The sequence below is a fragment of the Jaculus jaculus genome, chromosome 12, assembly GCF_020740685.1.
Source record: "Jaculus jaculus isolate mJacJac1 chromosome 12, mJacJac1.mat.Y.cur, whole genome shotgun sequence".
NCBI lineage: Eukaryota > Metazoa > Chordata > Mammalia > Rodentia > Dipodidae > Jaculus > Jaculus jaculus.
The window spans coordinates 5,707,505-5,720,303 of record NC_059113.1 but is presented as its reverse complement, the minus strand read 5'-3'; the positions used below and the strand labels follow the sequence as shown (position 1 = coordinate 5,720,303).

At 48.3% G+C, this 12,799-nt stretch overlaps 1 protein-coding gene across 4 annotated transcripts; it reads left to right on the top strand.

Moving 5' to 3' along the window:
- The first annotated feature begins 400 nt into the window (after window positions 1-400).
- Senp3 (SUMO specific peptidase 3) lies at window positions 401-12,700 on the top strand. 4 transcript variants are annotated; one of them, XM_045131696.1, is made up of 11 exons: window positions 401-426; window positions 1,546-2,256; window positions 6,250-6,489; window positions 6,583-6,694; window positions 7,225-7,372; window positions 7,480-7,527; window positions 7,901-7,978; window positions 11,040-11,177; window positions 11,350-11,433; window positions 11,537-11,587; window positions 12,185-12,700. In XM_045131696.1, exons 2-11 carry the CDS (start codon window positions 1,557-1,559, stop codon window positions 12,293-12,295), a joined length of 1,710 nt encoding a protein of 569 aa, XP_044987631.1. In that variant the 5' UTR covers window positions 401-426; window positions 1,546-1,556; the 3' UTR covers window positions 12,296-12,700. The 4 variants fall into 4 exon arrangements, with proteins under 4 accessions (XP_044987631.1, XP_044987629.1, XP_004669282.1 ...); XM_045131694.1 differs by lacking the exon at window positions 401-426 and adding an exon at window positions 428-492; XM_004669225.3 differs by lacking the exon at window positions 401-426 and adding an exon at window positions 625-770.
- The last annotated feature ends 99 nt before the right edge of the window (window positions 12,701-12,799 follow it).

The following is a 12,799-nucleotide window of genomic DNA, read 5'->3' as shown; positions in this document are numbered from 1 at the left end:
CCCAAGTGCTGGGACCAGAGGCGTGCGCCCCTACACCCGGCCTGCAACGCTCCCTTTTTTGGACAAAGTCTTGCTTAAAGTTCAATAAAACACAAAAAGTGCCACTCCGGGCTCCACTCGGCGCAAGAGACTCGCCTGAGAGCGGTGCCGCTTCCCACGCCCCACTAGGCCGCCCCCGACCCTGAACGCCGCGCTGGGGGTTCACGGTCCCGGGGCCGCCGCAGGCTTAGGCACGCCAACGAGCGCGGAACACCGTAGCGTTACGACGCACGGCGACGCACGGGCGTAAAGGAGCGAGCGGCGGGGGCCGGCCACGCGCCGCCGAGCGGGAGGCGGCAGTGCGCAGGCGCGGGCAGCGTCGCGCTGGGGGCGGGGCGGGGGCGGGGCGGTCCTGCGCCCAGGACGCTCTCCGGTAGGCGGGACTCGGTGCGTGATGGCCGCGCCGGCGCGGATCGCCGGGTGTGACGTCGTAACCGTGCGCCGCCGACGCCGGTGGGCCTGGGGCTCGCGGGAGGGGAAGGAGGAGGAGGGGGAGGTGACTGGTGGAGGTGGAGGTGGAGGCAGAAGCCGAGCCGGAGGCGGCCGCGGCGGTGCAGGGGCGCGCGGCCCGCAAGCGTTGGAATCCTCCATTGAGACGGCTCCGCCTGAGCACGGCACGGGTGGCGGGGCCGCCGCCGCCGCCGTCGCCGCCGCCGTCGGAGAGATGAGCAGGGAAGCGTGAGGCGGAGACACCCGCCTTCGGGCCCGTGAGCCCGGCTTCCCCGCTCCGGGTGAGGACGCCCCTTCCCCCTCCCCCAGCCCTGCCGGGGCCTCTTTCATTCATGGTTCTCTTGGCGCACCCAGCCCAGGGGTTCCTTCGAACCCGTGTGCCCTGGGCTGCCCGAGCTTGCAGGACCGTGCGGGTGCTGGGGAGCTTCACGTCCCCCGGGGGATGGGGCAGGAGAGGGGGCTGGGCCGGCCTGGCTCAGGTTCTGCTCCAGCGCCTTGATTCGGTCGCTAATCACCGATTGGCTTCGTTTTCAATTTCCTGCAAAAATCTTGTCCGTTCCATCACTCTACTCCATAAGCCACAGGACGGGCACCCCCATTCTACCTGCAATTACCGCAGCGTGCTCACTCCCACGTCATTCCAGGGTGAGAGGGAACTTCCCATTCTGGAGCAAAGTTTCCTCGTGTAAGTTAGCTTCTCAGGTACCACGTCAGGATTCCTGGGCCAACCCATTTCCCCCGAGCAAAATAGCCTTCAATAGGTTTGCAAAGGACACCCATTGTGGCGTTAAAGTGGAGTCTGAAAATACTGGATTTCATCTACGGAGCTTAGAAATATTAGGCCTGCCGCTTAGTAATTTTTCCTTGCTTCTATCTTGGCAAGGGAGAGAGGATGAAACAGATTCTAAAGGGTTCTAGTGGACCAGATTGTCTGGCAAGAACTGACATTACTTGTTCTTTGTACCTGAAGTCAAAAGAGGCATGCTGAGGAAGTATTAGGACTTTAAGGGAGGGGGAAGATGTTTGGATTCTAATATTCAAGTCTTTGTTTTACAGGGTACTGGAAGATGAAGGAGACTATACAAGGGACTGGCTCTTGGGGGCCTGAGCCTCCTGGACCCGGCACCACTTACTCAAGCCCCAGGAGGGAGCGCCTTCGTTGGCCTCCACCCCCTAAACCCCGGCTCAAGTCAGGTGGAGGGTTTGGACCAGACCCTGGGTCAGGGACCACAGTGCCAACCAGACGCCTCCCAGTCCCTCGGCCCTCATTTGATGCTTCAGCTAGTGAAGAGGAGGAGGAGGAAGATGAAGATGAAGATGACGAGGAAGTAGCAGTTTGGAGGCTGCCCCCTAGATGGGGTCAACTGGGAGCCTCCCAGCGGCCTCGCCCTCCCCGCTCCACTCATCGAAAAAGCTGCTCACAGCGCCGGCGCCGAGCTATGAGAGCCTTCCAGATGCTGCTCTACTCAAAAAGCACCTCGCTGACATTCCACTGGAAGCTTTGGGGGCGCCACCGTGGCCGTCGGCGGAACCTCACACACCCTAAGAACCATCTCTCGCCCCAGGAAGGGGGTGCAACGCCACAGGTGCCATCCCCCTGTTGTCGTTTTGACTCACCTCGGGGGCCACCCCCGCCCCGGCTGGGTCTGCTAGGTGCTCTCATGGCTGAGGATGGGGTGAGAGGGTCTCCACCTATGCCCTCTGGGCCCCCCATGGAGGAAGATGGACTAAGGTGGACTCCAAAGTCTCCTCTGGACTCTGAATCCGGTAAGGTGGGAAAGGACTTGGGGGGGGGAGGGCGCTAAGAGCCTGGAGCACCAGGAGGTCTGGTTGTGAGAATCGAGCCTAAGAAAAGCCAAATAAGGGGTCCAGAAGAGCTATGAAGTGACCTCATTAAACTTCATTTTGAAAGCTGAGTGGTGGCACAAGCCTGTAATCCCAACACTCAGGAGGATAGTGTGTTCAAGGCCAACCTGGACTACAGAGCATCCTAATGAAAAAAAAAAAAAAGGCTGTCTGGCTGTCTTGGAATAGGGACTATGCCTGTGAAACAATCAATCAGGGATGGACGACAACCCCTAAAAGGTGTCCTGTGGTCTTCAGTACCGATGAGAAAGGGCTCCATGGTTTAAAATAATCAGTCTTTAAAAAAATATTATTTATTTGTAAGCAGGAAAAGAGAGAGAAAATGTGTGCACCAAGGCCTCTGCAAATGACTTCCAGGTGCATGTGCTACTTTGTACTTCTGGCTTTTTTCATTTGTACTGGAGAATTGAACCCAGGCTATGAGGCTTTGTAAGCAAGCACCTTTAACTACTGAGCCATCTGCCCAAAAAGTCAACCTTGACTACTCCACATCTTTCCTTCTCTCAGGATAAGAGCCTGGACAAGTACACCTCCAGAGGGTGCCATTCTCATGATGTTGGAATGGGGCCTTTCTATTAGTGGAGTATATCACCTGCAGACTGTTGGTGACTTTTTTTTTTAAGCTTTTAAAAGAACCTTTATTGTTTTTCTTAACATGTGCATTACAGGAAACAAAACCACAAGCAAAAAGCAGCCATCCCGTCTGTGACTTCTTTTTTTTTTTTTTAATTTATTTATTTGGCAGAGAAAGAGGGAGAAAGAATGGGCATACCAGGGCCTACAACCACTGCAAACGAATGCCAGATGCTTGTGGCCCCTTGTGCATTTGGCTAACATGGGTCCTGGGGAATCAAACCTCCTGGGTTCTTTGGCTTTGCAGGCAAACGCCTTAAACACTAAGCCATCCCTCTAGCCCTCTGTGACATTTAAAAAAATTTTTTTTGTTTTATTTTACTTACTTATTTGAGAGCAGCAGAGAGAGAGAGAGAGAGAGAGAATGGGCGCACCAGGGCCTCCAGCCACTGCAAAGGAACTCCAGACGCATGCACTACCTTGTGCATCTGGCTTACGTGGGTCCTGGGGAATTGAGCCTTGAACTGAGGTCCTTAGGCTTCACAGGCAAGCGCTTAACCGCTGAGCCATCTCTCCAGGCCCCCTTTGTGAAATTTTTTTGTTTTGTTTTGTTTTGTTTTTCTAGGTAGGGTCTCACTCTGGCTCAGGCTGACCTGGAATTCACTATGTAGTCTCAGGGTGGCCTTGAACTCATGGCAATCCTCCTACCTCTGCCTCCCAAGTGCTTGGATTCAAGGCATGTGCCACCATGCCCAGCCTCTGACATTTTTTTTGTTTCTTTTTTTTTCTTTTCTCTGACATTTTTTGTTTATTTGTTTGTTTGTTTCTCAAGGTAGGGTTTCACTCTATCCCAGGCTGACCTGGAATTCACTATGTAGTATCAGGGTATCCTTGAACTCAAGGTGATCCTCCTACCTCTACCTCTCAAGTGCTGGGATTAAAGGCGTATGCCACCATGCCTGGCTGTCTATGCCATTTTTATCCAGAATATTTGCACTTTGAAAACTCCAGCCAAACAATTTAACATCTTTTTAAATAAGTATTTTTGTTTGTTTATTTGAGATTGAGAGAGGCAGCTAGAGAGAGAAAATGGGTACACCAAGGCCTCCAGCCACTGCAGATGAACTCCAGATGCATGTGCCACCTTGTGCATTTGGCTCTATGTGGGTTCCAGGGAAACGAGCTCTGGGCCTTAGGAGGTTTTACAGGCAAGTGCCTATACCACTGATCCATCTCTCCAGCCCTGACATCTTCAGCCTGGCTAGAGTGAGACCTTACCTCGAAAAACAAATAAACAATATCTATTTGCAAGGAGAGGAGGACACGGAGGGGGAGTGAGGAGGAAAGGGTGGGTGTGCCAGTGCTTCTTGCAAACTGCCCAGCCTTATTTATTTATTTTTTCAAAGTAGCGTCTCACTCTTGCTCAGACTGACCTGGAGTTCAGTAGGTAGTCCCAGACTGGCCTTGAATTTCAGGGGATCCTTCTGTATCTGCCTTCCAAGTGTTGAGATTAAAGGCGTCTGCTATGCCCAACCCTAATAGGACTTTTTTTTAAAAAATTTTATTTATTTATTTATTTGAGAGTGACAGACACAGAGAGAAAGACAGGTAGAGGGAGAGAGAGAGAATGGGCGTGCCAGGGCTTCCAGCCTCTGCAAACGAACTCCAGACGCGTACGCCCCCTTGTGCATCTGGCTGACGTGGGACCTGGGGAACCGAGCCTCGAACCAGGGTCCTTAGGCTTCACAGGCAAGCGCTTAACCACTAAGCCATCTCTCCAGCCCCTTTTTTTTTTTAAATGAGAGAATGAATTGGTGCTCCAGGGCATCCAGCCACTGTAATTGAACTCTAGATGTGTGCACCACCTTTGGGCATGTGTGACCTTGCACATGCGTCACCTTGTGCATCTGGTTTACATGGGATCTGGGGAGCTGCACATGGGTTCTTAGCTTTGCAGACAAGTTCCTCTATTGCTAAGCCATCTCTCCAGCCCCAATTTGACATGTTTTTGAACATCTAGTTATTGATCCTTTTTAGTTTGTCTTATAGAGTACTATGCTTGTTATTAAGCATAGTGGTAACAGGTGTTCCTGAAATTTACATCTCTGAATCCTAGTTTTTTTGTTTTCTTCCTGTCTGTGAATAGGAGTGCCTCCTTTCTTTCCATTTATAAATATTTTTTGTTTTGTTTTGTTTTTGCTTTTCAAGGTAGGGTTTTGTTGTAGCCCATGCTGGCCTGGAATTCACTATGTAGTCTCAGGGTGGCCTTGAACTCAACAGCGATCCTCCTCCTGCCTCTGCCTCCTGAGAAAGGCGTTCACTAGAAACTCTGGGACATCCTTTTATTTTTTATTTTCTTGGGGGGGTGTTATTCAAGGTAGGGTCTCTCTCTAGCTCAGGCTGACATGGAATTCACTCTGTATTCTCAGGGTGGTCTCGAACTTATGGCAATCTTCCTACCGCTGCCTCCTTAGTGCTGGGATTAAAGGCTTGTGCCACTATGCCTGGTTATTTATTTTTATTTTTTTTATTTTTGGATGTCCTCCCATGCTGTAGGGCTGTATGTAATTAAAAAAAAATTTTTTATAATTAACAATTTCCATGATTGTAAACAGTATCCCATGGTAATCCCCCACACACACTTTCCCTTTTGAACCTCCACTTTTTTTGGGGGGGGTTTCGAGGTAGAGTCTCACTCAAGCCCAGGCTAACCTGGAATTCACTATGGAGTTTCAAGGTGGCCTCGAACTCAGAGGGAATCCTCCTACCTCTGCCTCCCGAGTGCTGGGATTAAAGGCGTGCACCACCATGCCCGGCACTTTTTTTTTCCTTCAATGTTGGGTCTCAATGTAGCCCAGGTATACCTGGAATTCATTATGTAGCCTCAGAGTGGCCTTGAACTTAAACCAGTTCTCATACTTCTGCCTCCCTGTCCTCAAATTAACTCATGGTGATCCTTCTATATCTGCCTTCCAAGTGTTGGGATTAAAGGCATGCACCACCACACCTGGCCCTCTCCTTGTTTGTTTGTTTTTTCAACTTTATTTATTTATTTGTAAGCAGAGTAACGGAGAGGGGGAGAGAGAGAGAAGAGATGCAGACAGAGAGAGTGGCCATGTCAGGGCCTTCAGCCACTGCAAATGAATTCCAGATGCATATGACTCTTGTGCATCTGGCTTACGTGAGCCCTGGGGAATTGAACCCGAGTCCCTTGGCCTTGCAGGCAAATGCCTTAACTGCTAAGCCATTTCTCCAGCCCCTCTCCTTGTTTTTTTATCCTGGGCTAATTTCTCATCCTTATCTTATTTCCCTGCCTCATAGGCCACCTCTCATGTACTCTGCCCAATGGCTTTGGGGGACTACCTGGGCCAGAAGGGGAGCGCAGTCTAGCACCCCCTGACGCCAGCATACTCATCAGCAATGTGTGCAGCATTGGAGATCATGTGGCTCAGGAGCTTTTTCAGGGCTCTGATTTGGGCACTGCAGAAGAGGCAGAGCGGCCTGGGGAGAAAGCTGGCCAGCACAGCCCCTTGTTGGAGGAGCATGTGACCTGCGTGCAGAGTAAGCCCTTAGAGGATCTAGTTGCCTTCTCTTGGCCAACTCCTAGAGCAGTTTGGAAGCCTCACCCCACCCCTCTCTCCTGCCTCTACTCAGGTATCTTGGATGAATTTCTTCAAACTTATGGTAGCCTCATCCCTCTCAGCACTGATGAGGTAGTAGAGAAGTTGGAGGACATTTTCCAGCAGGAGTTTTCTACGCCTTCCAGGTGAGGTTTGGAAGTACAGGTGCACTTCACAGGAGGGCTGGGAAGAGTATGCTGTTGCCTTTTCTCCCTCAGGAACATACTTGGGAAGGTAGAAGCTAGAAACTGAAGGGGAGAAAGCTGCAGGCAAGGTGCCCAGTCCCTACAAGCCAACTGGGTGTATCTTTTGTTTGTTTCTCTGAAATAGATAAACCTAAGTGTTCATGTGCCTTTTTGATTTTGATTTTTGTTTTTCGAGGTAGGGTCTCACTCTAGCCCAGGCTGACCTGGAATTCACTATGGAGTCTCAGGGTGGCCTAGAACTCACAGCAATCCTCCTACCTCTGCCTCCCAAGTGCTGGCATTAAAGGCATGCGCCACCACGCCTGGTTCATGTGCCTTTTTGAGAAGTGGGCCTTTGGTAGGTCCTTCAAAGGGCCTGTAAAGGGGGGGGGTGGAGGTCATTTTATATTCATATTATAAATGGCAGCAGGTTTTTTTTCTTTGTCCCAGCCCCATCAACTCTTGTGTGATTCAACCTTTGGTCTATTCAGGAAGGGCCTGGTACTGCAGCTGATCCAGTCATACCAGCGGATGCCAGGCAATGCCATGGTGAGGGGCTTCCGAGTGTCCTATAAGCGTCATGTGCTGACCATGGATGATTTGGGAACTTTGTATGGACAGAACTGGCTGAATGACCAGGTAAGAAGAGGTGGATAAAGGTCTAAGAAGAACGTAGGGAACAGAGTATGTGGGGCCCTTCATGGGGACTCTGGTACCCATGCTGTACCCCCATGGCATCCCCCCAGGTGATGAACATGTATGGAGACCTGGTCATGGACACAGTTCCTGAAAAGGTAAGTGTAACCGATTCATTAGTCCCCAGAAGTTCTATAGCTCTATCTAAGCAGTTCTGTTAGTCCCCTTTCAACTTGCTCATTTAACTAGGGTCAGTTTCTGGGGTAGAGGTAGTAAATAGTAATCTATAAATTTCTAACTGTACTTTACCCATTATTTTCCTTTCTGTCAGTTTAATTTTAGTGTTTTCCCCCATAGTTTACCTTAGCAATTTGGCTAAAAAACATTATAAGAGAACATTAAAAACAGTAACTTTTACTGTTAGTAAATTAGAGTGGCAGTCATTGCAGCCATTCCTCTTAGGCCATAAGGGTGGGGGGAATGGGAGACTCAAGTCTTTTAATTCTATCTAGCTCTTTGTTGTTTTCACAGGTGCATTTCTTCAACAGTTTCTTCTATGACAAACTCCGTACAAAGGGTTATGATGGGGTGAAAAGGTGGACCAAAAATGTGAGTTGTCAATTCACAGCTACTTGTGGAGTACTTTGTCTCTGAATAATTAAGTTTTGCTTTCTTTTAATTTTTAAAATTAATTTACATTTGGAGGCGGGGTGCACATCAGGGTCTTTTGCCACTGCAACACCACCATATGCATGTGTCACTTTGTTCATCTGGTGTAACTGAGCCCAGCTCATTAGGTGTTGCAAGCAAGCACCTTTAACCACTGAGTCATTCCCCAGCCCTAGAGTTTTGATTTCTATGAACTCTTTTTTTTTAAAAATTTATTTATTTATTTGAGAGCGACAGACACAGAGAGAAAGACAGATAGAGGGAGAGAGAGAGAGAATGGGCGTGCCAGGGCTTCCAGCCTCTGCAAACGAACTCCAGACACGTGCGCCCCCTTGTGCATCTGGCTAACGTGGGACCTGGGGAACCGAGCCTCAAACCGGGGTCCTTAGGCTTCACAGGCAAGCGCTTAACCGCTAAGCCATCTCTCCAGCCCTCTATGAACTCTTTTTCAAACCCTGTTGAATTCAAAATATTAAATGTCTCATTTGTGCCAGGCACTTTTACTCTTACAGGCATTAAAGATGAATAAGTTAAAAAAGCCTTTATGGAGTAAGACTTCAGCTAGTGATGAGTGCTGTGAATAGATTAAGAGAGAGTAATGTGATAACATGAAGTCCTTTATTTAGAGAGGGAGAGAGAGAATGGGTATGCTAGGGCCCTCAGTCACTGCAAATGAACATGATCCACTTTGTGCATCTAGCTCATGTGAGTCCTGGGGAATTGAACCTGGGTCTTTCGGCTTTGCAGGCAAACACCTTAACCACTAAGTCATCTTCTCCAGTCCAACATGAGGTATTTTAGATCTAAGGCCTTCTACCTCTGAGACTTGAATAAGTAGCCACCATGTGCAGATCTGGGGGAACAGTGCTCTATCTAAGTAAGCTAACAGCAAGTACTTAGGACCCAAAGAGGAAAGTGACCTGGTTAACGAACAGAAGGAGGCCGGGTGTGGTGGCACACGCCTTTTATCCCAACACTCAGGAGGCAGAGGTAGGAGAAGAATCACTGAGAGTTCGAGGCCACCCTGAGACTATGTAGTGAATTTCAGGTCAGCCTGAGCTAGAGTGAGACCCTACTTGGAAAAACCAAAAAAGAAAGAAAAAAGAAGAGAGGGAGGGTCCATATGGCTAGAATGATGGAATAGAATGAGCAAATGAAGAATGATAGTTAAATGAAAGCGATCGTCTAAGGTACGTAGGGTAGATTTTATCCTGTATACATTGAGAAGCCATTGAAGTCTAAGTAGACTGGTGATGCCTCATGTATAAGCTCCTGTTCCAGTGATAGAAGAAAGGATAAGAAGAGAGGCTAGGATGGTAGCTGGACTGGAGTACTAACTGAGGGGAGACTGTGCAAAACTGGGTTATCTCGGATAAGTTACATATGTAGAACCAGTAGAACTTTTTCATAGGTGGGTTGTGGGAAATAAAGAAGAGATGAATGAAGGAGGATACCTGAGAGTTTGGCCTAAGTAACTGAAGAAAATTGGGACAGAGACAGGGAGGAAAATCAAGAGTTATTTTTCATGAGTTTCTCTGCCCTGTAGTTGAAAGGCTAGGAAATTTCTAGTGTTGCAGGATGTTCTAGCATCCATCTACCTTACCTTATCTTCCTTCTCCCTGCCCCTCCTCGCTACATCCTGGGGTTCAAGTATACCCATGTGCCACTCGCACTGGGCTACACCCCTGGCCCTACCTCCAGCATTTAGTTGCTGTCATTAGGGACCTGGTTGGCCTGTTCCTTCCAGTAGAGGCAGGGGTGACATAGAGTGAGAAAAAACTTGCCCTTCTGTAAACCCTAGTGAAAATCTAAAATCTTTCCTGTGCTGTTTCTTCTATGACCTTGAACAAGTAACTTTTTTTGTTTGTTTGTTTTTGTTTTTCAAAGTATTCCCTCACTGTAGCCCAGGCTGACCTGGAATTCATTATGTAGTCTCAGGGTGGCCTCAAACTCATGGCAGTCCTCCTACTTCTGTCTTCTAAGTGCTGGGAACAAGTTACTTCTCTAAGCTGCAACTTCTTTATTTGTGTAATTGAACATGAGGATGTGTGGTAGGATTATTGTGAGCATTAATTGAGCATTTATTTCATGACATGCATTGTTCTATATGGATATTAACTAGTTCAATCCTTGTAATGACTGGATGAAGGAAGATGGGTACTTTTGTTTTCTCCCTCTTACAGGTAACTGAAGTATAGAAAGAAGGTTAAGTACCTTGCTCAGGGTCAATGGGTCAGTAAATGGAGGAGCAGGATTTCAACCCTGGCAGTCAGGCACCAAGCTCATGAGTCTGGGTTCTTATCTACTAAGCATTTTTTTTTTTTTTTGTATTTTATTTTCATGAGTAAGAGAGAGAATTGGTGCACCAGGGCCTCCAGCCCTGGCACTCGAACTCCAGACACGTGTGCCATCTTGTGTGCATGTGTCACCTTGTGTGCTTATGTGGAATCTGAAGAATTGTACATGGGTCCTTACGCTTCACAGACAAGCGCCTTAACCGCCAAGCCATCTCTCCAGCCCTAAGCACTTTTTTCTTTAATGAGTGACAAGTGCCTGGAATGAGATATTCCTCATGTTGTCCAGGCAGCCAACAAACTCGATGTGTAGCTGTGACTGGCCTTGAACTTTTGATCTTCCTAACTACCTCTCAAGTACTGGAACATGCACATGCTACCTTGCCTGGCTCAAAGCACTTGTGTGCTCTGACTCTACTTCCTTATTCCGTTCCTACCTTCCCTTACCATCAGGAATCTAAATGTCCAAGTGGCTAAGGGTATAGCTCAGTGGTAGAGTGCTTGTCTAGCATGCACAAGGCCCTGGTTGTAGCCTCAGCAAAGTATTAACATTTCGGATGCTGAGCATGGCCTCACAGTCCAGGGCACCTGCATCTTGTGTTCTTCCACTTGACTGCCTTGCCTGTCCACATTTTCTATTTAGAATCTTCATGGCAGTCAGCAGGACCCTTGTGTGTTGTACCTGACCTTCAGCACTTTCTCTTCAGGTGGACATCTTCAATAAGGAGCTACTGCTAATCCCCATCCACCTGGAGGTGCATTGGTCCCTCATCTCTGTTGATGTGAGGCGACGCACCATCACCTATTTTGACTCACAGCGCACTCTAAACCGCCGCTGCCCTAAGGTTTGAGGGATTGGGGAAAAGCAATGTAGGGAGATCTGGTGGCAAGCCATTTCAGGAAGAATGGCAGGCTTTGGGTCCTTGAGTGACCTGGGCATGGTGTTTGCCACCATCATACCCTGGGATCAGCTAGTCATTGGAAGGTCTCACTTTCTCTTTTTCCCCATCCACATAGCATATTGCCAAGTATCTACAGGCAGAGGCGGTAAAGAAGGACAGACTGGATTTCCATCAGGGCTGGAAAGGTTACTTTAAAATGGTAAGTTTTCAAGGAGAGTGGAATAGGGTGATGGGTGTAGCAGAAATTGAGGTCATACCTCTAGGAATCTCCCAGTGAAGTAATCTAATTTTCTATTCCCTAGAATGTGGCCAGGCAGAATAATGATAGTGACTGTGGTGCCTTTGTGTTACAGGTAAGCAAATGATGAAGCCTCCTCAGGTCTGGAGTCAGTGGGTTAAAGGATTAATAGGCCCTTGACTCAGTTGGCTCAGCCAGTTGTGGAGCTGGCAGTAGAACATAGAAACACTGTTTTTTCCTCAATCCTCTCCAAGACTCTCCATCCCACAGGGGTACTGGTTCTCTGGCCTTTGGCATTGGTCCTACTTCCTGCTCCACACCCTCCCCCAACGTATTATTTCCTACTTAAATACTAGGTGCAGTCAGGCATGGTGGCACACACCTCTAATCCTAGCTGAGGCAGAGGTAAGAGGATATCTGTGAGTTCAAGGCCAGCCTGGGACTGCAGAGTGAGGGCTAGAGTGAGACCCTCCCTCGGAAAAACAAAAACAAATTAAAAAAGAAATACTAGATGTGTTATGTCCTGAGAACAGTAGCTTTAGAACTAGGCTGCTTTTCGGCCTCAGGCTATTAGATTTTAGTGCTGTTTGTATGAAAAGTGGGAATAATCTCTGAAAGATTAAGATATTTTTCGACAAATGTTTAGCACTGGACCTGATTTGGGAGAGATGCTTTGTAGATGGTTCTAATGGCCTGTTTTGTTAACACCCAGTACTGCAAGCACCTGGCCCTGTCTCAGCCATTCAGCTTCACCCAGCAGGACATGCCCAAACTTCGTCGGCAGATCTACAAGGAGCTGTGTCACTGCAAACTCACTGTGTGAGCCTCATACCCCAGACCCTGAGCCCATTAATGGGCATGGGGAAAAGGGAGACCCTCCCCAAGAAACTGCAGTTCCTTTTTTCTCCCTACCCAGTTCCCTTGGATTTTTCATATTTAAATGTTTTAATTGGTTTCTGTATCTCTTTTTCTTTGAATGTTGATTTCTGATGGGCAAGGAGTGGCCATGTAAAAGCCCTTTTCTCCCTCTGTGTAGGGGAGTGTTGCCTTGTGGCCTGGGTGGAACATTCATTCCTCCTTCTATGTTCAGGGGGCAGGAAATCAGTGTAGGGGTGGTGGGCGGGCAAAGGGATTACTACCTGCCAGATCTTAAAACGTTTTTTTATATATATAAATATATATAAACGCCACGGTCCTGCTCTGGTCAATAAAGGATCCTTTGATGATATATAGTGGTGGTCTTCCTTAAGGGGCCTCAAACTAGCGGATATGCTGTGTCTGGTCGCCTTCAGCTAGTACTGTTGGCTACCTCTTGGGGTCTTAAGAC